This window comes from Clavelina lepadiformis, chromosome 5 (assembly GCF_947623445.1).
Source record: "Clavelina lepadiformis chromosome 5, kaClaLepa1.1, whole genome shotgun sequence".
NCBI lineage: Eukaryota > Metazoa > Chordata > Ascidiacea > Aplousobranchia > Clavelinidae > Clavelina > Clavelina lepadiformis.
In genome coordinates, this window is record NC_135244.1 from 4,238,882 (window position 1) to 4,265,184 (window position 26,303).

General features: G+C 35.7%; 4 protein-coding genes across 5 annotated transcripts; 2 read left to right on the plus strand and 2 right to left on the minus strand.

Moving 5' to 3' along the window:
* Positions 1 to 1,238: 1,238 nt before the first annotated feature.
* Positions 1,239 to 6,941, plus strand: LOC143460111 (sulfotransferase 1C3-like). Its single transcript, XM_076957503.1, has 7 exons — positions 1,239 to 2,306; positions 3,978 to 4,091; positions 4,226 to 4,335; positions 4,493 to 4,634; positions 5,145 to 5,260; positions 5,340 to 5,491; positions 5,690 to 6,941. The coding sequence occupies exons 1-7, from the start codon at positions 2,069 to 2,071 to the stop codon at positions 5,700 to 5,702; spliced, it is 885 nt and encodes a 294-aa protein (XP_076813618.1). The 5' UTR covers positions 1,239 to 2,068; the 3' UTR covers positions 5,703 to 6,941.
* Positions 6,942 to 7,968: 1,027 nt separating this feature from the next.
* LOC143460110 (sulfotransferase 1C2-like) lies at positions 7,969 to 11,357 on the minus strand. The gene is made up of 7 exons (XM_076957502.1): positions 9,813 to 11,357; positions 9,525 to 9,638; positions 9,270 to 9,379; positions 8,898 to 9,039; positions 8,708 to 8,823; positions 8,457 to 8,607; positions 7,969 to 8,366 (listed from the first exon to the last, which is right to left on the minus strand). Exons 1-7 carry the CDS (start codon positions 10,075 to 10,077, stop codon positions 8,257 to 8,259), a joined length of 1,008 nt encoding a protein of 335 aa, XP_076813617.1. The 5' UTR covers positions 10,078 to 11,357; the 3' UTR covers positions 7,969 to 8,256.
* A 527-nt stretch (positions 11,358 to 11,884) lies between these two features.
* LOC143460112 (sulfotransferase 1A1-like) lies at positions 11,885 to 15,336 on the plus strand. The gene is made up of 7 exons (XM_076957504.1): positions 11,885 to 13,385; positions 13,765 to 13,878; positions 13,975 to 14,084; positions 14,200 to 14,341; positions 14,658 to 14,773; positions 14,877 to 15,027; positions 15,159 to 15,336. The coding sequence occupies exons 2-7, from the start codon at positions 13,821 to 13,823 to the stop codon at positions 15,266 to 15,268; spliced, it is 687 nt and encodes a 228-aa protein (XP_076813619.1). The 5' UTR covers positions 11,885 to 13,385; positions 13,765 to 13,820; the 3' UTR covers positions 15,269 to 15,336.
* A 1,272-nt stretch (positions 15,337 to 16,608) lies between these two features.
* On the minus strand, positions 16,609 to 24,580 carry LOC143458995 (glycerol-3-phosphate acyltransferase 3-like). 2 transcript variants are annotated; one of them, XM_076955930.1, is made up of 13 exons: positions 23,932 to 24,580; positions 23,558 to 23,612; positions 23,205 to 23,314; positions 23,062 to 23,104; positions 22,871 to 22,925; positions 22,371 to 22,403; positions 20,667 to 20,732; positions 20,385 to 20,459; positions 19,781 to 19,870; positions 19,390 to 19,511; positions 18,831 to 19,060; positions 18,340 to 18,548; positions 16,609 to 17,891 (listed from the first exon to the last, which is right to left on the minus strand). In XM_076955930.1, exons 1-13 carry the CDS (start codon positions 24,088 to 24,090, stop codon positions 17,498 to 17,500), a joined length of 1,641 nt encoding a protein of 546 aa, XP_076812045.1. In that variant the 5' UTR covers positions 24,091 to 24,580; the 3' UTR covers positions 16,609 to 17,497. The 2 variants fall into 2 exon arrangements, with proteins under 2 accessions (XP_076812045.1, XP_076812046.1); XM_076955931.1 differs by lacking the exon at positions 22,371 to 22,403 and having other exon boundaries at positions 23,932 to 24,578.
* Between the last annotated feature and the right edge of the window lie 1,723 nt (positions 24,581 to 26,303).

Below are 26,303 nucleotides of genomic sequence, written 5' to 3' on the forward strand. Positions count from 1 at the left end.
CCAAAACAGTCATAAGCTCTGCAGTTTTCGTGTGTTTTACCCACTCACCAGCTTTCTATAACAAGTTAGCTCCTCTATGTTTTCAATCAGCCCCTTCGTAGTCCCTAAAGGAATTTTTCTGTCGACGTCACAGCTCAGAGGTAACAAGCATCTCGAAATGTACTGACAAACATAACTCGCAAGTGTGTGTAGCCTACACAGGATACGACTTCCAGGCTTGTATTTAAACCATACTTCCTGAAGCGCTCTTGTGTTTATTTCCTTATTACGTTTTTTCTTGTTTAAGTTAGTACAAGTTCTCAGAGCTTCTGTATTCGATCACGCCTTTATTTCATTTTAATAAAAATATTGGTCTAATAAACAGGGTATTAGTATTATGTTGGCTCACTTTGATGTATTCTGCAAAGTTTTTTTATTTATTCTATAATCTGTTTAATGAAGATATAATTATACTCAGAATGAATCAGTTTCAATGTTTGTGTCTACTGATAACAAGAAAAATAGACAGCAAACAGCGTCAGTCGGTCAAGCTTCATTCTTACAACAACCTATTGAGCAGTTGAGCTTATTCTCAGTAGTGAAATATACAAATAATATTAACTTCGCTGGGTTCTAATCAATGTTTGTGATTAAGCAACAATACAACAACTCGTATTATAACAATTTTTGAGAGTGAAAATATTCACCTGAATTTGTTCACCGAAAAATATTCACTAAATGTTCTGACCTGAGATTTAAAGATATTGCTCAGAATTCATGATCAATTACGTGCAGTAATTTGTAACCTGGTGGCTTAACAAACTAGTTGAAGAACGTTGTCCATTCACCGTATGCGTCGGTCTACATGCAGTAAAAAGGATTTTGTTGCTATTAAAAAATTAATATTTTTTTACTTTTACGTGAACATTTCTTTGGAAGTGTTTGTAAAATCGGTTGTTGAGTGGTTGATCGAAGCACTCCTCATGTCGAATAATGCATCGAGTCATTTCAACACGATGTCGATGTAGCAGGCCCAAGCAGGGGATTTCTCGAAATAGGGATCATTGTTTCTGCAGTATAATTTGTTCTATACTAGGGATGTTCCAAATCGAAGAAGATTGAGATTTGTGAAAATACCAATAACAGAGTTTAATATTCGTACGAATCGGAACCCATAAAGTTAATGTATTATCGTCCTTAGATCGAGTAAATATTCAACAAAAGAGTCGCAACCTTTTACCCGGTAAATAAATGTTGGAGCTCAAATGTTGTTTTTTTATTTTCATTTGGACTTGATATTGAATAAACGCACATCTCTTTACATATCATTCATTCGTTGGGTTCAATACAAATACAAGAATGGAGTATTCGAACCGAATATGCCGTTAACATTCGAATTCGTGAGCATAGCAAAAAAGTTGATATTCGTGTTCGATTGAGCACATACCTATTCCATATCTGTATGATTATGTATGATCCAACTAGACCCATTTCGTATCGTTTATTTTCCTCCATTGATTATGGGAAGTGAAGAGTATAGGCTAACCTCGTGGAGACTGGTGTAACAAGAAATATGCAAAAAAAAATTAAATGAACGTAAAAAAGCAGCAAAGCCTGGAGGGATTAAAACGTGCGAAAAGTAGGCTTTATTACAGTTACAGTGGTACTACAATGATGGACGGTTAGCACAGACAACACTCAACCATGTTAAGTTAAAACAAAGAATGAAATACTTTAATATCCTAGTGACTATTTCCCTGTAACTGCAAGCAGGTCAAGTCTGTATATTAGGAGAATGGGTTTGCAAAATTTAAATTTTATCTATTTGCGGTTTAATTAAACTTAAATTTAGAGTAGAAAGTAGATTTAAGTTACTTCATTAGGAAAGATAATTTAGGTTAACAAAAAACTGTTAAAAATATCTTGAAACGTACGTTTCTACCTGTGAAATAGTGACAGCTTTTACTATGATGTATTCTGCTAACTGAGCGTTTTGTTGGAGTTGTGAACAGTTGTTAATTATTGCTTGATTGATCACTTCTTTTGCCTAGATAGCTTATATTATCGGTAAGAAACTTTGACAAAAGACATGGAACAGAAAATTGAAAGATGCCATAAAGTCTTACTGAACTTCATTCCATCTGAAGTACGGCCAAAGTTAACAGAGTTGATGAAAGTTATGGACTCACAGTACAGGGATTTGGCTATAACAGAATGGCAGGGATATCGTTTTACCCCACCTGCGTTAGCGAAAATAGCTGAATGGCAATACGCTAATTGGTATCCTACTGTAAATGACGTTTTAATAGCTTCATATCCAAAAACAGGTAGGTTTGACTTGAGATGGCTTCAACTAGGCTCAGTTTATTTGGAAGTATATGATGATGATAGTAAGTATATGTTCAGAGACACAAATTTAAATTCATCATATTGTCATATAGAAGAAAGTGCTAATGTGTGGGCCTGTGGACCACTGCTACTTTTTAGTCATGCAGTCCTGGAGTAAATGGTTACTGTATGTGATTTTGAAAGTGTGATGTTTTAATGTCTTTAAAACTTTAATAGCTCAGTTGTGGTAAATTTACAGGCATGTTCTTTCCCCAGTGTATAGCATGTTACAGTACCTTGATGCTGCATGATTAATTATGTGAAATATTTCATAATTATAAAATTGTAAATTTTATAATTGTAAGTTTGCTATACAACAGACATGGGTAGGTGTACAAGATGTGGGCTGCAAAGTAGTTCCAGATATGGCATAGTCCACATGTTAAAACAATTTTTAATAGCTTTATTATGTGTCATATTTTGACAAAAATGTATGTATGAAAAATACATTTTTTGTTTAAGAAAACTGAATGAATCGTAATTCATACCTAAGGAGAGATAGAAAGTATAAAAGCAGACGAGTTAAACTTCATAATTCGATGACCAATTTTCGACAGATACTTAAAGCTATATTGACAATGGATTAAAGTAATGCAGGTGTCAAAAACTTATCCGAATAACATATTGCAAGGTGTCAAGAATTTTTTGTTTAATGTGTCATGTTGTTTTGTAGTCTTAAAAGGACTCTTGCATGAATAAGTTTGTACATTTGCATTAGTAGCGCTAACTAAAAAGTGTTAAATCTTTAAGCCAATAAATATGCTGGTAGACAATAAGATTGGTCATGAAATTTTTTGAACAACTAAAAAAGGCTTTGTAATCCACAAATAAACAGCCAGATACTGTACCAAAAGCAAATGCACCAATTTTGAAAACTTTAGACATGAGCTCTTGCAAACCTAGGCTGGACTATATATCATAGGTTACAATTCATTAAAAATTATATCAACATTCAATTTTTTAGTGGCCCATTCTTCACACCACCCTGGCCCTTACCTCAATACAACTTTTTGATTCTTAAAATGGGGTCAATGAGGATAAAAGTGTAATACTCTTACTAATCTTGAATCGAATGGAAAATAAAGCATGGATATGATAGGCTAGTGTAATACCGTAAATGTAAGCCAACCTGGGTAATGTTTATCGCATACCAGAGTTGGAACCATTTTTGAGAGTGGGCACTTTACTCTATTTCAGGGATTCTTAAACTTTTTGGGTCTGCGACCCCATTTAAGAAAAGGAATTTCTATTGGACCCCTTGAGAGGTAGCCTACACGTTAATGATGTTAAAACAATAAACGTCCAATTACAAATCTCAAATGGTATTTTTGTCTCTGGCAAAATCATACAAGAGCACACAATCTACCAAAGTAGAGTAACTGTAGATTGCTGTAATAAAAGATTCTCGTAATGGAAACAGTAAAGCGAATAAAAATCTAACAAAAAACAATTCAATTTATAAAAATTTAATTTGTTTCACGACCCCAAAACTACATTTTGTGACCCTAAACGGGGTCGCGACCCACAGTTTGAGAAGCCCTGCCCTATATGATGAAATTCAAACCTTTTTATAACTTTTCCTCCACCACTAACCAGAGAATGTTCTGCAGGAACTACTTGGTTGACCCAAATAGTGAAGAAGGTCATTTACATGAACGATACTGCTCAAATGGCTGTAGCAAATGCAGTTACACAGCTTCATTCATACTTGGAAAATGCATCAGGTATCCTGCACATATTTTTACTTGAAGGAAATTGTAGCAGGATACTTGGATTTTGTTAACAATTGACACGAATTTTTAATGAGCACTTGGTATCCATTTTTTATTAATGTCATTTTTTCATTTCTTTATTTCAGAAATTACATTTGAAGTAATGCAAAAGCTTCCCTGGAAAAGACTAATTTGGGAAACTCATTATCCAGCCCCTATTGTAAACATGGACAGAGTGAAAAAGACATCATGCAAAGTTCAGTAACAGTTTTTAGGCTTTAAACTGAAAAAAATTAAAAAATACAAAGAAGTAGGAAACTGCTTATGGTTTACAGTGAAGTCTGGAATGTAGGAAAAAGGTAATTGTTACCTGGTATTTTAATGTATAAGTATTTTTACATTGTATTAATTAGGTCATCTACATCGTGAGAAATCCGAAAGACCAACTTGTTTCTTGGTTTCATATGTCCCAGCGTATACCAACTCACCGAATGGCACCAATTAATTCATACTATCCTGCCGATTGGGTTTCGTTCTTTGATTTTTTTATCAATGGTATGGCCGCATTCATGTTGAACTATACTGGCCTGACTGAGTGTGGTTCTCAACCGGGGTGCCATTTACGTTTCGCAAGGGTGCCGCAAGTTATTGTGCACTAATCACTAGTCCAGGAAAACAGTTGCGAAAATTATTTTTATTTAATGCAGAAACTTTTTGGTTTGACTGTGGGTGCCGCGAAATCTTTTGGTTGTTTGCAGGGTGTAGTAAGCCAAGAAAGGTTGAGAACCACTGTCAGTAGCCCTTTAGGGCTTGTATCACGATCTGAACAAGACTTCTGTGTGGCTATCCTTTAAAGAATTGAGTTTTAAAAACAACCGTCGTGATATCTTTGACTTGGCACACACCAAGTGCTATAAAATTTGTATGAAATCAACATTGACATAAAAATCAAGTAAAATTATTAAAATGAAAGTATGAAGATTTTCATTGCCCCCATAAAATTTGGATTAGATATACTAAAAGTAAGTGGACTACTAACCCAAAAAGTAATTGAAACATTTGCAGGCAAACAACCAAACTATGCAAGAAAGAATGAATGGTATCCAGATCATATTTTATCCTGGTATGCTTACCGCAATGAGAAAAATGTCCTGTTTGTCATGTATGAAGATTTGAAAGAGGTTTAGATTGTGGCTATTTGCTTGTGTTTAAGCTTACAGTGACAAATTTCAAACATTCCAGTATCTTCTTTTGCTTTAGGATCCTGCGAAAGAAATAAGGAAAATTGCTAATTTTCTCGGAGTGGAAAGAAGTTACGAGGAAATAGAGAAAATTGTGGAAGCTACTTCATTTCAAACTATGAAGGAAGAGGCGTCACCACTCACAAGCTCTATGAACGCTTTTACGCAAAGGTTAGAGGAAAAGACATTTGCTACATTCATGATTTTTTGAAATTTTTGTTAAACTATTGTTTTTTTTAATGGAAACGCTTTGCCTAAACCCAAACATTGTGTTTAGGAATTTACTGTAACCTCATGTCTTGTTTAAAGCACCAGTTTTCATTGTACTTTACGTTTTCATCTGATTTGTTTCTTTTCCTTTTTTTTCAGGGCAAGTTGGTGATTGGAAGAATTACTTCACAGTCGCTCAGTCTGAGCTGATGGATCAGAAGTTTCATGAAAAATTGTCTGGAATTGATCTGAAGTTCACATATGAATGAAATAAACCTATCAGACACAGCGTTTTAATTAACGTTTTGAGGTTTGCTTGCAGTGGCTTAATAATTGAGTCATGGTGATTAAGACCTGGTTGAACTAACTTGGTCAATTGTCTGTGGCTGCACTGGTTAGTTTCATGAACAATTGCTCGTTTAGCATCAATTTTTTTCTTGCTATTGAGCATTGCAAAGTAAACACGCACTTTTCTCGTGATGTTAAAAATTTTGTGATGATTGTCACATGCTAATCTTGTACTTTAATGTTTTTAGCTTCTTTATTTCTGTATGGTTTTGTATATCGGCGCTTGTCAACTCTTTTGCAATGGCACATCTTTGTATTCCTACAAAAATTTGTATACACCCAATCCCAAGTATTTAATGTTTTCAAACTTTATTCGCTTTGCGGTTGAAAGCTTACTCAAACGAAATGTATTACTTCAAATGAAATGTATTACAACACTTAAACCTACAGTATATTCCATAAAATGAAATTCTTCTACAAGGATGCAATTAACTCTTTGAAATGCAGAATTATGTTTTCATATTGATTTACCACAGTGATGATGCCATCATACAGTTGAAAGGAGTGACATTACATATGTTTTGTTACGTCACTATGACGATGTATTAACCAATGTATGTTAAAATATGAATTAACCCATTTTTTGGAAGTAACCTACGATTTAAACACTTTGGTCAGCTTATATGGGCGATGCATCCTAACATACCACGCAGTGAGTTTTACACTAGTATGCATGCAGCTTGCCGTAGATTCATAAATGCAATCCAACCAAAAGCTGTATAAAGATGCAAACCTGCTCGTTTTATTTATACAACCCAGGAAAAAGAAAAAATGCATGTGATTTATGATGTAAAATTTTGCAAGGCTGTGTGCAACGATTACCGCTGTAACCGATGGGCGCAACTTCCGGTTTCGATGTATGCTTGAAAGGCTGTCGACATTTTCGTCATTTTTAATGTTTTTTCATCATCTTTGTAAATGATATGCTTTAAGTTTAAAGTATGACTTATCCATGTTGTTTCTATATACAATTATGATGAAATATTTGTTTTCTGGCCCACAATGTAGCACGCTGTATACGTACAGTAACTTTCAGCTAAATAAAATAAGTAGCTAAATATTTCTCACATATTTTGGTAAAATTACAGTGACAAATCTCCCAACCTACCAGTTTTAGGACGAAGCAACCAAAACATATTTTTCCGTGGGTTAATTACCAGTTGCTGTATTGGCACGCAACAGTTTCAGCATTGAAAGGCGGCGCAAATCTGTGCCTTTCCAGTCAGTAACCGAAAAGCTTTGCACCATTACAATAAAATCCTGAATAACTTGAAATATGTATGGGCGTTCATTGGAAGGTATGTAATTAGCTACGTCATTGAACATTTTAACCACCGAAGCTAAAAGAGCTTTTACTTTGTGGTCTACCTCCATATTTGCAGTTGATGGTTCTAGTACCAGGTAGTTTTCGCCTTATAGGCCTACGTGACTGTCGAAACTGAATTAGAAGGAATTTTCCTTGAAAAACAACCGCAAACAAAAAGTGAAGTCTTGATACAGCTATACTTTGAACATTCTTTGCTCTGATGAGACTCAAAATCTTATTCGCGTATGGTGCTTATGGGTTGTTCTACCACAAGTTTTATGCAGTGCGCAGAAAAAAGGACAATGTAAATCTTATCAACTGTCTCACGCAAGCTCGGGTGTGAGTTTCACGAAAAGGTTTACTTTTTGACGTCATGCTGAAACTTTTAACAACGAATCTAACAATTGATGCCACACACTTCTGTTCCAACGCATTTTACTTACTCGGTCCTGGTGCGTGAGCGGCACCTTCCGAAAACCTCTATTTATTGCAACCAGCGCGTGTTTGCAACAGTTCAAGGCTTTCGCCTAACGAGGCAAGTTTTTTCTCCGGCGATTGACCACAACTAAAATCCGCTGACACTCTAACCTCGTTAGATATAAACTCGCCGCGTTTTGCTAAACTCGCTATGTAGGTCAACGGCTAATTCGATTTACGAGAAACCTATTTACACAGTGAGCATTTCAAAATAAAGTAGAAAACGAGATGATCTGTTAAAAATCGTTTTACTTTAAAAGGATTTCTGTCATTTGCATTCAAGAAATAGACTAATAGAGCATAAGAGTACGATCACCTTCGAAACAACGTTTATTGAGTTTATATGAGCATTGATTGAACATAAAAAAGGTGGTTAAACCTATTCAAAGTGCGTTGAAAGTTGAATGAAAAGTATTAGTAATAAAATAACGACTTGTTTTTCAAACCCCTGCATGGTACAGGCCTACACACAATTCAAAACTTAGACATCACATTGGCAAGCGTGAAAATGATTTTCAGCCAATTTTAATTATTGCGGGTGAAAATAGTTACACCTAACTTATAACGGAACAAGTCATTGCGGCCAAGTTAAAACTTATTCGTATGTAAAGGTTATGTCGGTGCCGGAAATTTTTTCCCTAAACTTCTGATCCATCAACTCAGACTGCGCAACAGTGAAGTGATTCTTCCAGCTACCGACTTGTCCTGATAAAAACAGAAAAATATACAGTAAAACTTAACATAAACAATCTACAGTCAAAACAATAGTTTTTAGTTCCGAAAATTTTACACGACCTTTTCGAAAGAAACTAAGTTGATTGTGAATGTTCGAGGCGTCTCGCTTCATGCTTTCAAACGACGTTGCTTCTACAATCTCGTCAATCTCCGTATCCGACCTATTCACACCAACAAATTTGGCAATCTTACCGATTTCAGTCGCAGGATTCTAAACGAGAAAAGATTTAGGTTTAATTCAACTGCAAAAGAAGCCAGAAACGGCATTCCATAAAACAATATGCGGTAGCTATGAGATCAGCAAAGATGACCTTCTTCAAATCTTCATACATGACGAACAAGACATTCTCCTGATCGCGGTAAGGATACCAGGATAAGATGTGGTCTGGATACCATTCACCTTCTTTATCGCTCATCGGCTGCTTTCCTGGAAAATCATCGCGTTTATAAAACACAAATGAAAACAACACCAACCACTCATTCGACTAGAGACTGACCAACCGTTGATATAAACTTGAAAGAAATCATTCCAATCAGACGGATATAGCTTCGCCATTGCCTCGGCTTTACGATGAGGAAAAGTCATGCACATGTTGTACCAGGACACAAACTGATCTTTGGGATTTCTCATAACGTAGATAATCTGTTTGTAAATTAGGAAAATGAAGTTCAGTAATGTACGATATTTGCTCATGTGTTGTGATTATTGTATGTGTAAATAAGACGGTTGAGGTCATAATTCATTTATAACCGAATGGCTTTGAAAAAAAATTAAATGCCATACAAATAAACCTTGAGTTGTAAGTATATAGGCACCAAACAATTTCCACAAAGTTGAATTCCTTCCCTGATAAAGGTGTTAAAAGCATTCACCTTGCATTTATTCTCCATCAATCGGTTCATATTGATCAGGTTGGCTGGATTATGGGTTCCCCAAATCTTCCTTTCCCACGGAAGTTTTTCCATGACTTCGTAGTTCAATGCTAAAATCGATAAACATGTCAACTTTAACTTACACACTGCAATATTAGTTAGAGCTATAGTTCGCTATTTGTTTGGGGTACAGCCTAACAGAAAGTAAGGTAAGTATTAAACAAAAGTAGCATAAATCACATTAGCGCAACGTACGAGTCCCTGATTCGAGGTAGGTATTATTGGCTGTCAACACTTTCGCCATTTTTAACGTTTCTTCATTGTCTTTGTAAATGATGTGCTTCACAATTTGCGACATCCAGGTTGTTCCTGTATACACGTAATATGTAAAAATTATTTTCATTCCAATATTAACCGCAAAACGCAGCAAGTCGTGTGTCTGTTTGCTTTATTGAAAATGTGACTTAAACTGCAGTAGGTTAAAGTATTGTTGCCAAAATTGTTGGCACACAAATATAGCGATAACTGGCTTACATATTTTACCAGTTTTCGGGAACGAAGCAACTAAAACATCCTTTTCCGAAGGTTGCCAGTTGTTGTATTGCCACTCAACGGTTTCTGCCTTGAAAGGCGGTGCAAATTTATGGCCTTTCCAGTCACTAACCGATGGAGCTTGTAGAGCTTTGACAAGGTCCTCAATAAGTGGGGTCACGTCCGGGCGATCGTCAGCAGGTATGTAATTGGCAACGTCATTGAAAAGTTTCCCTAACACATCAAGGATACGTTTTGCTTTGGGATCTGCCTGCATGTTTACGGTTAAACGTAACTTATATTCGATAGGCAGTAATAAACTACTATTTTCTTCTCAGCAAGAATATGCTGAAACAAAGTAAACGTAAAATAGAAACATTTTGCTACGGTACCTGTAACAAAATCACTATATCCATAACCTAAAAACCATATCCGGTTTAGCGTTTTTGCATAATAGTGGCATGGTATAGACCAGGGCTTCCCAAACTTTTTTGCTCGCGACCCCTTTCAAACTTCTGAAGTTTTCCACGACCCTTCACGTTTAAATTGATTAAATTAGCAGTGCGAAACATACATTAGTCATTAGTGAAATTTATTGAGATGCAAAGAGTAAAGACTGAATTCAAGCAACCAGTACTCAAAGTCTACTTACTACTTTACACATATATAGGCTACTGGAAACAAAAAAGCACACACATTTATTCAGTGTGATTGATGCGACTGCTTTCTGCTACAAAGCAAGTCCAGCCGTGGCTCAATATCTGTTAATGCTGGTCTCAAGGCGGTTTCAATGTTGATTAGGCTGGAACGATATTTTGTTTCGATTGTATTTTGTACTTCGTGTAAAATTGGTATACGTTCTGCGACCCCTGAAGTTCGTTACGCGACCCCTTGCGGGGTCGCGACCCCCAGTTTGGGAAGCCCTGGTATAGACTATGGAGGTATAGCTTATTATTATTCACAAAAGTAGGCTATGTACTACACCTACCCCAATAACAAACGGCAAGCTGGTCTTATTTCCACTTACACCTACCCTGGTAAAATTAGTAACCAATTACCACTCAGTTAAACACGCCGTGCCCTGTGTATTATTGGTAGATCATACAAAAAATAAGGCTGCCTCTTTTTCACCGGAAAAAATCGTGGGTTTGAAGCTATTTTTTGTAGTTTCTTGTCAACCTAGCTTAAATTTTATAACGCAGTAACCTATATACATTATACTTAACCTAAATCTACCTTCCAATCTAAATCTAGCACCAATAAAACCTTAAATCGCTAAAATCAACTTTTGCCTACCCATTCTCCCAACCTAACCAGCTATCTTTAAAAACAGGCTGTGTGCCCTACTTACGGTGAAATAGCCACTTCAGAAAAGTAATTGCCCGGTTACGCTATTATGGCTTCTACTCAGGAGATCGCTGCTTTAAATACCACGTAGAGTAGCGTCCATGTTCAATGAAGAATATCCTGCAATTGCATGTAATCATGAGACTGGAGGTTAATTTTCTCTTAATAATGGCGCAATCGTTCGAAAAGTTTCCGGTTTTTGACGGGTTTTACTCGCACTCCGCTGCCGAAGGAATAGGTTTTGCTGCCGGCGTTTCCTTAAATATATCGTGACGGTCAATCAGAAGTCAAACCATATTGAAACTCTTGTGCAATATGTGGCTATGTCGAGTGACATTACATAGCAAAATCTGGAGATATTTTAGTATAAAAACACGTGTATGGAATACTTACAATCACGTGTCGCTTATGTCACAACGGTTCTTGCTGCTGGTTACATCAGCATTTGCAACTATCTTATCAAAAGGTTACTATTGATTTAACCTTTAAAACTTAACTTTGAGTGTGTTATCGTGAGGCGCGTATTCGATAGTGGCGTTACTGTTGTAATGCTCTTGGGCAAAACATTGTAGCGTATCACCTACCGCTGCCATTTTAAGAAGGCACCACAAACACAAAGTCTATGTAGCTTATTAGTGTATATAGTCGACCATTGGCAATAAATAACGAAGTTTGAAACGGTCCTATTTCTTTGGATGTTATAAAGTGGCAAGCGAGCCCAACCGCTACCGAATTAACGACGTTTGCTCCTATTCAGTGGTCCCGGTGAACAGTTTCAAATTCAGGTCATACAAGAAAAACCAAAAAAAACAAAAAATGTGTGCCCACGGTAACTTGCAGGAAGGCTAGCTCTGAAATCGTATTAAGTTACCGTCACAAGGAACGTCTTGCTCAAAAACAACGTTGTTTTTTGTTTTATGAAGAACTTTTGTTTTGTTTATGTAGATATTTTTCTCACCCAGACAAACATCTTCATGACAATAGCGAGGTGACAGAAATGGCAAAGAAATTCAATCAAACATACCTATGCAAACCTGCCTCGAATACGGGAGCATAGTTTATTCATCTTTTTTAGCACTTGTGAAAGTAAAAATGGGACTTGGAAAGGATGAGTGAAACGTATGTAAGCCTGCTTGCCGCAGATTTAATTATTGTTTCCTACTGTAGATAACGTAAATTTACACATGCTTTGCAGAAATTGGTAGTATTTCGCAAATGCCTTCAGGCGTGCTAATATTGAATTGAACAACCTAATCGGTTACCATTGTTATTGATATAGGACTGCAGCGATTTGTTAGCACAATCATGCACCAATTAGGCTACGCTAGTGTTTGAGTTAGTTCACTGATCAAAAAACTTCAATCATGTACTAGCAAATGGTATGAAGGAAATGATGACATGGCAACTGCACGATATGTTTTTGGCTCTTGAGTTCTAAAATAATTCAATAGGCTACTTTTACTTTGCTCAGGTCTACTCTCGCTTTACTTTTACACAACTTTTTTCCAACTATAAAAATTTACCATGTCCTTCAATAAGAAAACGCAGTATTTAAAGCAGATATGATACGACTTTGTAGGCTTAAACAAGGTAGACAAAGGAACAGAGCCAAGCTTTAACCCTATTTACACTAGTTGTGGTCTCTCCTGCACACAATCACCTCAAAACGTGGCGAACAGTTGCGTTGTTTGCTGTAGAAATTTAAAATTTGGTGAATTTTCCTAAAAAATCTTCAGCTATCTGTCCATGTTTGCTTTATAAAGTTAGATTTTGTAATTTTTGAGAAATTATCATATTTTCATTATTTTGCTCTCTCTCCGCATTGAAGCGTATCGTTTTCGTTTACTCATTTACGCACCACTAACTCGACTAACTATTCTCTTGCGTTCTCTTCTCGCGGTCAGCTGATTTTCCGCACAGCGGGGGCGCGGCGTAACAAGAAAAACTTCTAGAAATGTATCACTTGTATAAATACTTAATTTACACTAAATGCACTTTCTTTAGTTTTACAATTATGATGTATACAGGAAGCCAGATGTTTTTGCTACTAACCTGTAAAAATCCGATCAGTTTACGACATATAGTTTTCGAGTAATTAACGATTGAAAATTTGTGAGCAGTGTCGACCACACCTGGTTAAAATAATAATGTCGCTCACCCGGTTTAGATAGGGTTAAGGCATTTACTGATAGTTTTGTCGTTTCAATATGGTAATCTTTATCCTCGGACTGAGCTGAGGTAAGTCTTTTGCACGAGAATGATTCTTTCCCGGATAAACCCAGAAATGATTCATCGTATCGCTCGACCGGTTACGGAGGTCGGTTACCGAGCAAGGCTTTATGCAAGTTCCCAATGGTTATTAGGTTTTTTGATTTTTTTATACTGTATGTTATTGCCCGAATTTAGAGTTATTTTCCAAGTGCACGCGGACATTACAGCGGTAGCGCCACCGAGTATCGAACACGGGCCGCAATATTACCAGCCCGTTCTTACGACTCGGCTGTCGTAAGTTCGTAACGACTGTCGACTCGGCTCGGCTCGGCTGTCGACTTTTCATCGAACTGTTCATTTTAGAATTTTTCTGCTGATTGTCAAAGAAGCTTGTCTGTATCCTTAGGAACAACGTGGCTGACTCATATCGTAAGGAACATCATATACAAAGACGACGATAAGATGATGGAAATGACAAAGCTAATTTCTCCTGTTCAAGCCTACCTCGAATCAGGCACACGTGCGTATAGCCTATGCTTCATATATTTATGTCGGCACTGAAGGTATGTACGCTTGGCGTTACATTCGACCCGATACGCTTCGATTCTTGTCATAGCAATGAACTACCAAATTATGCAAAAACTTCCTTGGAGGAGAAAAATTTGGGGAACCCACGTTCCTGCTAGTCTTCTTGATATGAAAAGGTTGAAGAAAAATGGATGCAAGGTGGGAATATTTTTCCTATTCTTGATTCGCTTATTCTGAAAGACGTATAAAGGTTTATGCATCCTACTGTATGTGCATATTTGTAGCGTGAATTCTTTCAAAATTTTGTCAATAGATAATAAACGTGATGAGAAATCCAAAAGATCAACTTGTATCCTGGTTTAACATGTTCAATAATTTACCATTCCATAAAATGGAACCAATTTCGCATTATTACCCCGATGAGTGGAATAGTTTTTTTGAAAGTTTTGTGAACGGTGAGTAACCCGAGGCTTTCTTAGATATCTATTGATTAGCCTACTTCTTTTGATTTGTTGGCCGCGCTAACCATTCTTCGTTATACTGTAACATCACTGTAGCGAAGATTTTGCACATTTTAGGCCCTTGGGGCTTTTATTATTTTTCTCTCCTTCACTGAACGTTTGTAAGCATGTTGCCGTTTTTTTTATGACTTAACAAGGTTATTACCATAGTTTTCGCTCGTAACAGTCAATAACAAAACACAAACAGTACGATATGTTGTGTTATAAATAATAATTATCTTTACCACAAAAATTCTTTTCTTATAAACAGGACAACAACCACAGTTTAGCAAGAAGGGAGAGTGGTATCCAGAATATATACTTTCTTGGTATCCTTACCGTACAGAAGACAACGTTCTGTTTGTCATGTATGAGAATATAAAGAAGGTACTGGCATGACACACAAGTGGATACTTGCTTGGTAAAACACCCGGCCATTGAAATCACATTATTCCTGATAAGCAAGCACTTATGTATTACACGAACATAGAATCCGGCAAAGGAAATCCGAAAGATTGCTGATCACCTGGGAGTCGAGCGAAGTGATGAGGAGATTGACCAAATCGTGGAAGCAACGTCATTTTCCAGTATGAAGAAGGGAGCAAGCGCGAGACACGTCAAAATGAAGTTCTTTAGGAAAGGTATGACCGAGGTTTGAAAAATTCAAAAAACTAACTTATAACTAAAACTGATAGCCTCTGCCCTATACACAGGTCCTTGTGTTTCTAGTATACGCTTTAGGTAACAATTGAATTGCCAACTTATTGTTTAGGAGAAATTGGTGATTGGAAGAACCGCTTTACTGTTGCTCAGTCAGAACTGATGGATCAAAAGTTTAATGAAAAACTTTCCGACCTTGATATTGAGTTCAAATATCAATGAAAAGCTTTTTCCTTTACTGTTACGCCCGCAGTCTATTTCGTGCAGAAATATCTACGAATTACGCTCAGGTGTGTGTTGCAATGATTATTCAATAGGCAATTTCAAACAGAAGTTTGCCACAACTCGGAAGCTTTTCACTTTTCGGTTAAAGTGACCGGATCCAGGAAAGACAAACTAAGCACACAACTCAAAAATAAGCACATTCATGTTTTCTAACACATTGTTCTCGAAAATAAGCATAAATTTTAGAAGAAAAGCACTAAATAGTAATTCTGGGCGGACCTATAGGTTAGCAGCTTTCAGGTTTCAATCAAAAGTTTGAACGTAGCCTATAGATGACAGGATTCATAAAAATGTTGAGGGTTGAGATACCCAAACTCAAGGGGAGAACTCGCGGCTTCTCTATCCTGCATCAAGTCTAAATCTGTTTCTAATGCAATCGAAATAACCTACGACAATTCCACCCACAGTATAATTAAAGCTACGTTCACTTGGTTTTGGTGCTTAGCCTACATTCAGTTTCTAACGCAGGACGAGATGGTTTTATTCGTAAATTTTAAGACGACTCAAATCAAAGTTCTGCAGCAACATTTCCGAACTAACCGCTTGAACTTCAATAACACACACTGTTGCATTGCATTAAAAATAAAACGTTAGATTAAACGTAGAGAGAACCAGTTTGGTGTGCAAAGCATAGCTTAATAACCTCAATACTGGCTAAACCAAAAGTATCATTTTTTTCTCTAAAATGTTAAATTGTGATTATACAAGGGAAAAATTGATAATGATGTAATTTGAAGTCACTAAGCTAAACGCCTAAGGCAGCACGTTGAAAAGCTTGAATGAACTACATATGATGTTCATGCTTGCACCTAAGGTTGAATTTCTAACGCAGTCGTAATTCAGTCCTAATCACATTAATGAAAATGCCTCATGAACAGTATCGCGTATACGCTGTAGCTTACCAATCTCTATACGACCCCGATCGATCTCTCTGCACTTCTAGAAACCACGGTGACCCAGAGACAAAACGAAACTTTCAGGATAAAAGTTGAGTTGTTCCGAAAACCATAAATATATGCAGCAGAAAGTGTGTGATGAAAATTATGATGGTTTAGCTTTAGAGGGAAAGGAGGTTTAGGGCCAATGTAACTGCTGGCGTGGGAACTGGTGTTCTACCGATAAATTTCTGATTCATGGTTCCTTCAATTCGCAATCACACAAAAATTCCAGCAACGGCCAACTGTGAAGCTGACACCTCGTTTATTTCAAATTGGCGCGTTGTTGGAGTCGAATTGGACACTTAATTCACACGAGGAAGCCCATCAGTTTAATCCAAGCGCTTTTAGAAATCGATTTTATTTCCAAAGACGTACATGCCGTGAAATGTAAAATGCTCTCCGCAGTTCATTTCGGTAAACAAATGTTCAACAGGTATGTAATGATAACGAATGAACTTGATAATTCATTAAAATAAACATAATAGAAATAAGCTTATGAGATAAAGGAAAATAAACGGCAAAAACAATGTTTTGTAATAGCATTTAATTAAACATTTGCAGATTTAAGAAGAAGAAGAATTTTTTAAATTATTAAAGTCAAATGATCTAGATTCTAGACCGTTTTGAATTAGAATTGTACCTTTCAGAAATTTTTTTCTGAAACGTGTAATTTCTTTAAACAAAATAAAACGATGGTTCTGAAATCGTATTGCAAGTCGACTCATCAGAAAAACGGGGTCTTTCTAAAATTAGAAAATCGATCGTGTGCAAAAAGCACAGTGTTCGCCTTCAGCGAAAGCCATGAAGAACACAAAAGCAGCAGAATTGAGTCACAAAAGCAGCAGTAATCAGAGTAAGCGCGTGGAAATTATAAATATGTTGTAAGTAAAAGCTAATACTTTTGCATAATTACAACAGAAAAAAGTCTAAGGAGCAAAGTCAATGTCAATCCACAACACTAATAACTAAAATGGTAGTGAAGGTTACTACTGCTGTCATTTTCTATCAGAAATCACTTGATCATAATATTGAGGTTGTTCGGACAAAAATATGCGAAACATGTGATCTACTGTACAAAGATGTGACCTCACCTTGTACTCATTGGCAGCAAACTATGGATTTTTGTTCACACGACTCCCAGGACTCATAAATAACTCTGTTTCAGCATGTAAAGCGTGCTCTAGCGTTAAAACCTGCGCTAAATGCTTGGATGATTGCACATGGTTTATCATAATACTTGATCGATTGCTCCATTTGATTTAATAAGATCCAGCAGATCTTGTGAATTTTTATTGAAATCTTCTGTTTGTTCAATTTTTTGTGCACTCTCTTGATCTTGCTCCACCCTAAGTCCGGTGGATGTGCTCTGGGATTGATATTCGAAATTGTCACCAGGATAATTGTAAATTTCTGCATTTTCATCAAAATTATCTTCCGAATTCTGTTCCTCCTCTGATGAAGAGGAGTCGTGTTCGAGATTGGAGATGTCAAATCGCACCTTTTTAACAGGATTCTTGTGCAGCTTATCTTCTTCTTTGGACTTGGCATAAATCTCACCGAGTTCTTTTTGTTTCTCTTGAAGGTAAGAGTCTTTTACCTTCATCCTTTTTAACTGGCCATCCCTGATAAAAAAAAAAAGAGTCAGTGAAAGAGAGTTGTTATATTTCAAGTTACCTTCATCAAGTAAAATCACATTAAGTCAACTTCGCTTCAATCAAAATTTCAGATTATGGCGAAGTGTCTATAAGGTTATACAGTATCAACACATAAACATCGACTTAATCAAAGCAATTTGATGGTTCTCTTTAGCTTTGAGTTAACCAGCTTTCCCTGTACATTTTTTCAGTACAAGTGAAAATAAGTGATTTCTGTTGCCCAAGCCCATGTTTATTTAAAAAAAGAAAATCTTCTCAGAAATAAAATAAAAAATATTTGCAGTAAGATCAACAACGAACTGAGTTCACTAAATAGTGGTATTATTTTAAAATTAAGATAATTGGCTTGCACATTTTTGTTCCTCATATGCATTAACTGATGTAACCGGACCCGGTAAAAAATTGCCCCACTCACCATAAGCAGTCAACTAAACCGCCCTTCCTAGCAATGACAGCCTTGACCCTCTCGGCAAACTGCATTGCATTTTCACTTGGTTCCTTATCCATTGCAGGTAAGTACCAGACGTCGGCCACGATCGCCCAGCTTGTCATTACAACAAGCAGATATTGCAACATGCTGTGTTTTGAACTGTTCCAGAAAGCATCACCAAACCATGGATTATACTGCGAAGACAGTGAGTTATGATTTATATTTTGGGTGTAGCTGCCACGTATGAAACTATTACAGCTGGGCTTGTTTGCGTTGGATTATCGCCTTTTCTGTTAATTTTTAACATGGGCTTTAAGTATCAGTTTGCACATCATACATAAATTTGTATGTGTAAGCTAAATGTTATGGTCCTTAGATTGAAAACGAGTAACACAAAGTAAATAAACAACTACGCATAAATGAGCAGCACAAGATTTTTATGCGAGATGTTGTGTGAAAGGCATAATAGTCAACACCTTAATTGCAACGGGGTAAATTGTGGTCGGTATTTCAAACGATCCCTTTTTAAACATCATCACGGACGTGTTGTTTATGCAAGTTCCTTCCGGAAAGAGAAGAACTGGAGAATTGTTGAGGTCACTGACGTGCTTCATTATCCTTTCCGAGACAAACTTTCGATCTCGGACTTCAGATCTTTCAAACCAGACATGCTTTGTTGCTCTGGACATTATTCTCATCACAGAACCTAAGAAAATTGTATATGATGTTAATGTATGTTAAGTTTTCATGTTTTATTTATTGCCCCAATAAGGCAGAAAGTTAACCTTACATCACATCCAGGCCAAACCAAGTAAAAGTTTCACGGTAAGTATAAAACACAAAGTGCAGAATAAGCATCATACGGCTTAATTCTGTAAAGTCTGTAAACCTTAGTACCATAAATGTTTGATGAGCTCAGCAATAACTAAAGATAGTCTTCATTTAATTCCGTTAGGCAATTTAGTAAGCTTGCACCGTGGTACGTTATCTTCCTAAACTTTAAATGAAAACTTTTAGTTGCTTAAATTTACTGACCTAAAAATCCACCATGAATTTGCCCAAGAATGGCATATGGGCGATCCTGCATAAGAATGGCAGCATCCAATGTTGTAGTGTGATTGGCAACACATATGCCACCAGGTTTTGGCATATTTTCCCTGCAACAGCACAGCAGTCATTTACGTATATACTGTATACAGTACATGTAATATTTGCAAATATATCTATCTAATCATTCGCATGTTTAACCACTAAATACTGGATGCTGAAAACCAAAGTTTAGATTATCGTAAGCGACCGTGTACAAAATTGATATATTCGACAGTGTAATTGCTTGGAAGAGACACCGAAAAAACCAAAGCTACAAAAGTAATAGGATATGAATTAAAGTTGTACAGCTGGAACAAAGGCATGGCAAAGCACTGACCTGTCATGGTAAGTAACAACTGCGGAAAAACCTCTGCATATAATTCTGAAGCCGACAACATTGACATAATAAGCAAGCTTCCTCTTTAAGCTGTTCGAATAAAATAAAACAGCTGCGAAAACTTCCTTTGAAATTTCATTCAAGCATGGTGAATAGGTATTTTCAAGCTCTCCCAATAGACAAGGGTGGTTCAAGCACATAGATATTGAAAAGTTGTTAGTGCCATGAAATTAAAATATCCTGACAAGCAAGCCATGCTTGAACGTTCAACAAAAGTTAAAATTGTCTTCACTAATACCATAAACATACAGAACATTTTAAAAATAGTTTTAGTGGCGCCATAGTAAACCACTTCATTGCATGATGTAGTTGTGTAAACTTAAACATGGGTGCTTGTGCTACTTGAATGCCATTATCGATAAGTTATGTCTACTGTACATAAGATTAAGATATCAATAACATAGGCATAATGATGAGACAAAGTGTATGCAATAGGACTGAGTTAGACGCAATGTTTGCATCAATGTAATAAAACATCGTCATCAGCTTTCGTCATCCTGTAACTAAAAGAATGTCCATGCAGCTGTCAATTTAGCAAATTTACCTCGTGTCTTCCATGAAAGTCAGCGGCAACATTGTACAGATGATCCAGCACAGTGCAAAGAAAGTAATAAACACCCTGCAAAATGTTTCTGGTTAGAAGCAGCTAAAATCTAATTGGAATGAATAAATCTATTAAGAATGTATGGTATATTGTGATCTGACATCTTTCAGTTTAACAGCTATAACTGTCACATAAGGTTACAGAATGTCATATACGCACAGCCTACAAAGAAATGACAAATAAGATAACGGTGATCACGATTATAGCAGGTCATGTTATTACCTCATTGGCAGTAAAATCATGTATCTGAAAATAAGGCCAGCAAACCAGAGGAATGACAACCGGATGCTGAAAAAGAAATGTTCATTAATGTTAAGCATGGCCCCAGTATATCTTTAAAACAAACAACTTGCATTCATCTGCTTACAATGGTTGTTTATATATAAAGGCATATGAAGCACTATAAATCATACACACTACAAACAGACCTGCCAAAACATGCAGCTTTATTTGCACAGGTTGTAAACACTATAACACCACCTGGTACAGTAGCTGGAACATAATCTACACCAATCAGACATCATGCAACGTTTGGAGAAAATATTAAATATTACTCAATTTCCAAAAATCATGTCATCATCATAAGAAAAGTATTACGCTTTTAGACTACTTATAACATTGTGTGGATAGCTGTAACACACTGAACAATATGTGGAGTCTGATGTTTGTGCAAACTGGTTGTGAAGCAACAGTTGAGCAGTGTCATTAAAGTTTAATAAAGTTCTGCTCTCGGGACTACTAACATTACTGACTTCTACAAAAAGGTCTGTCTGCATCTATATGTATTGTAATAAAGAATTTGTGTATACTATATCTCTTATAAACTCTCACATCAAATAAGGTACAAAATTGGACTTTTACCAAAGGCAAACATTAGCAAAACAAATATCAGAATGAACTTTGGAACACTAGCCTTGCTGAGGAGGCTATCAAAGGTTGTTTTGAAGATACATATATATACTGCAGTCAAAATAACCTGACTAAGAGTTGAGCCTACGACATCATGCTCACTTCCGAAACTTGCACCAGAAATATTATGTGTAATGCAAAGAGTTTTCACTGCAGCAGAAAATCATGCATAGCTTGCACAAGAACCAAGTTTTACTTATGAGTGCCAAGTGTTCATCACAACTTTACTCACAACATGAGATAGAAATCTTCAAATCTATCCGGCGCTTAGTAATTTGCAAATACGAAATAAAAAAACATTACAGCAAAGAAAGTGCAGAAAAATAATTATACATGATACGACATTCATAGATGACATTAAAATCACTGCCTTAAAGTTTATAGCGTAATTGCTGGCTGAAAATTTAAATAAGCTGATCTGCCGAAAGTATTACAACCAGAATAAAGATGGGCTATAGCAGGGGCGTTCAAATGACAGATCTCGATTTGGATCCGGGTCTTTTCAACTTTTTGTGTGTGCTGTAGCACACTTCACTTTTGACTTTTACAAAGTTATTAATATGTTGTAGACCCTACAATGTAGGGTACATTTACATAAAGCAACATGAAAATTAAAGCATGTCCAATATGTTTACTATTCGTATTTAGTGGATCATAATGTTGTCAGGTTTGGCTGTGGTGGATAATGGCAGAAATCATTTGAACACCCCTAGGCTATAGCAATATATGTGATGACACCAATCATTTTTACATTACAAGTGTGTAAACTGTCATATTATAACTTATTATAGCTTGCTTTACCCCATACAAAACAATAACATACAAATGCAAAACATGCATTACATAAACAGCATGGAAATGTCCCGATATATTTGTAACACCTCAACGATCAGAACACAAAAGTTCCACCAGACAGTGAGAGATGAACAAAGTGCATTGTCAATAGTAAGTTTTACACTAAGCATGGTTTAGAACCATGAATTTAACAACACAATATACAGATGCAGTTATTTTTACCGAGCTGAGTTGTCTTCGTGGTGATTTTTAGTCCTTAGAAAATTAAATTTAAAATAAATGCAGAGCTTCAAGGATAAGGTTCCAAAAATATTCACAGTAAAAAAAACCTTCCTTCTTTTACATATACATTGTCTCAAATTCACATACCAGTACTCTATGTCATGTGTATCCAATTATCACATTACTATAGAGTTAAAGAATCTTTAGCAATATTTTATGTTACAAAGCAATTATGACTGCATATGTGTCAAAGCTCACACATGAGAAAGCATATGCTGTGAGTTACAGCCAGCTCTTCCACATAAACTTTCTGCTAGTGGACATTTCAGTTAACACTAAACGAGCCTGTACATTTGAAAAATCATACATGGGTAGATAGAAATAGCAACAGTACAATAAACTAATCAAACATACATTAAACATAACTAAGCCTATGGGTCAAAAAAATATTTCTCTAACCAACAAATTACAATTTTTGTAAAAAAACATCAGAGACTTACCTAATAAATTGATATTGAAAATTAGTTCTTGTAAGCAAATTCCACGAAGGAAGTTCTATAAAAAGGAAAAGTATAATATAGTAAAACCCTTGCCCTTTAATAATAAATGTGCATTATCAGATTTTATGAGGATGTTGCTTGATATGAATTGGCAGATACTACATAGGAAAAGCTTATTTCAATTTTTTTACCTTCGGCTCTAAATCTTTTGGTCACCTCATCATCAATTACAGCCTAGAAATAACAGAAGTTACCATTCAATGAAACAAACATATTTAAATCTGATGACACGGTTATGGGGGAAACTGGGACCTTTAAGTTATTCTTAGCTTACTTCTATGCCACTTTTAATCAGATACATGATGTCGCCAAGCTCAAACTTTTTGTGTTGTTCACTGTTGAAATTGCCAAGATCATTTATTGAGTTTTCTTTTGAAATGATTTCTGCATAAAAATATAATAAACAGCCATAAAAATCGACATGAAAAGCAGTGTCGCTTTCAATAAAATAGAAAGCTTGTAAACTTCATGGCACAGCACAAACAGCAGATAACGGTTTTGCATTTTCAATCTACCTCTTAAATAAAACAAGTATGAATGAAATAATAATGGTGAAGTCAAGTGCTTGAGATTGACATTTCAATAACAACAAACATATGTCACATATATGTGATAGTAAAATATTACCTTCTGAGCCTCCAGATATGATTGGTTTCTTGCTCTTGATTTTCGCCGTGCCCCACTTAACAAATGAGAAATTGGGTCATTTGCAACAAAGAAACAAAGGAAAATGCATTATGGAATTAAAAATAATTAATTAAACAGATGTTTCAGTTCTTTTAAAATAATTGATTTTAACAACATAACCTACATCTACAGATTCTTAGAGCTCTTCAATTAATATCAACAGGTTATATTCATTGGTATTTAAACTTTTCCTTATCATTATCATATCACTGAAACCACAAACTATAAGGTTTTGTCAAAGGCTCAAACCTATTGCTAGCATTTCACCAAAGAAAACTGCATAAGTTCACAATATGACATATAAATCTTTGTACCTTAAAAGCCTTCATCAACAAACGAATGTACAATCTTCGAACGCCAAGTTCAGCTCCAAAACATGCTGGCGTGACCACAAGCAAAATGATCAGTGATGCACTTGTCCATAAAAATTTCATAAACAAGGCAAAAGATGCGACAAAATGTAGAAATACCATGTTAAGTGATTTATACTACCACCGCAACATAGATATATTTACCAAAAACCTTCATTCACTGCAAATAAATACACCTCACTAAGTACAGTTATAGCAATCTCATAGCTTATTAACGTAGCCTACTACTGTAAGTATGGGTAACGCTGAGGACTATACTCATTACTAAAGTGACTAGTTGCAGAGTGTAACCAAGGCATTTTTTTGGCTCAAGTCTATGATAGTTTGATTTGAGTTTAACTAAGATAGGACTCAAGTCAAATCAATTTAATGGGCAATAACTTTACAATTTGCGAATGTCAAATGTCACACTATTTGTCCCTTGTCCTGATTATCTCAAATTCAGTATTTTTTTGAAGCCAAATACTTTAATTTGTTATAAGAATATCTGTTTATGTACTTTGAGTTTTAATTTTTGCTGTCATATCTACAATAACTAGACTCAATTCAAATAAAGTTATTGAAAAATGTGATTTATGTCAATTCAAGTCACTAAACTGACCTAGCAACAATGATGGGTAAACTGAAAATAGGCAAATAGATGATCTAATTCTTGTTTACTTATTCTTTATTGATAGAGCATTGTCAGGTGGGCATTGAGGTCAGGATAAGCTAATACAAAATGAAAAAACTGCTTTGAAAATAGGGTTGCACAATTTACTTTCTTGCGGTATATTAGTATTAGTAATTAACGAATATTTATATGCAATAATACAGTATTCATATATAATGCAATAATATATCAATACAGTTACAAAGTAATATTGAAAACAGTATGCATTTCTTTGCAAAATATTTGAGAATAAGCAAAATCAAAGGATAGGCATACAGAAGGTTGACTTGATGTATTTGATGCTTGGATTTGATACTCAGCAACGATACCAATATAATGTCCTTAAGTAAGACATAAAATAAACGACACTTGCTCCTGTTCTGTGGCCCTGCAGGTGAACAGCTACATATTTCCAAACGTTTAGCAACATGATCAATATAAAAAAATATAAAAAACAAAAAAATTGTGTATCTAAACTTGCACAAACACAAGCTTGGTAACTGGGCCTCTAGAGCAATAAAGAATGCACATGCACCTACCACACTTTCCACTATTAAGATAAATATTCGGAACTCCTTTACCTTTATCTCTTGCATTCCTATAAGCCTATTGGGTATTTACTACGTTAAAAATTTATAATTTCTTTTTGATTACCCCCCCCGACTGAAAAGTACAGCATCTTCAAAGTACAATAAACAGACCCAAAGATCAATAAATCATTTTAGTTCTTGTCAAAAGCGCAGTGGGAACGGAAGATTCTAGGCTGTCACTATTTTTCCGAAAAAAATCAGACGTTTAATGCTATTTTTTATGGTTCCTTGTTAACCTTTTAACTTACATATTATTAATTATAACATAGTAACCTACTGACCTTCATCGAATATAAATCTTTCTATAGGTTCTAATCTAAATCTGACTTCAATTAAACTCGTTTAAGATAGGCCCAGTAAATAGTTTAAATCGACTTTTTGAATACCTATTCTCTTAACCTAACCGCTCGGGCTATATTTAACAACTGGCTGCGTGACCTACTTACGGTGAAATAGGGGTCTGGTGCAAAAGTGCACAACCAGATGACGTCACAGTTTGAGTATAACTGGGGTTTAGGATACAAATGCATCCTGTGGTTGGGCGCTTCTGCACTAGGCTCGTCATTCTGAGGATTCTAATACGACAGCAATGCCACAAGGCCAGAAGGAGTTGACAAGCAAATGATTTAATCAAAAGCATCGCTTCTCATGTAAATTATTTAACTCATCAATCTATACAAGGACTACCTCCTTCCTACGTTCTTCTTTCCTCCCGTAGACCCAAACGACTGTTTCATGCTTACGTTTGTTGATGCTAGACTTGATGACATCATCTTTCGTGTTAGGGTAAATTTCTTTGCTTTCCTCTCTTCTGCTTTTTTGTTTTTTTTTGAACCCCTTCTTCTTTACCTTACCCTGATCCTTGGATGTCCAATTTCATACATTCATAACACCCAATGTGATCAATTTTTCTGTAATGTTTTTTTTAAGATTGTAAAAAAATCTTTTTATTTTCATAAACTTTAAAGATTATATAAATTACTTGTAAGTTTCTATGTTAAAAATAAAAATGTAAGTTTACATGTAAAACTTTAAATCTTTATGTTTATTTTATTATACATCATATAACCTAC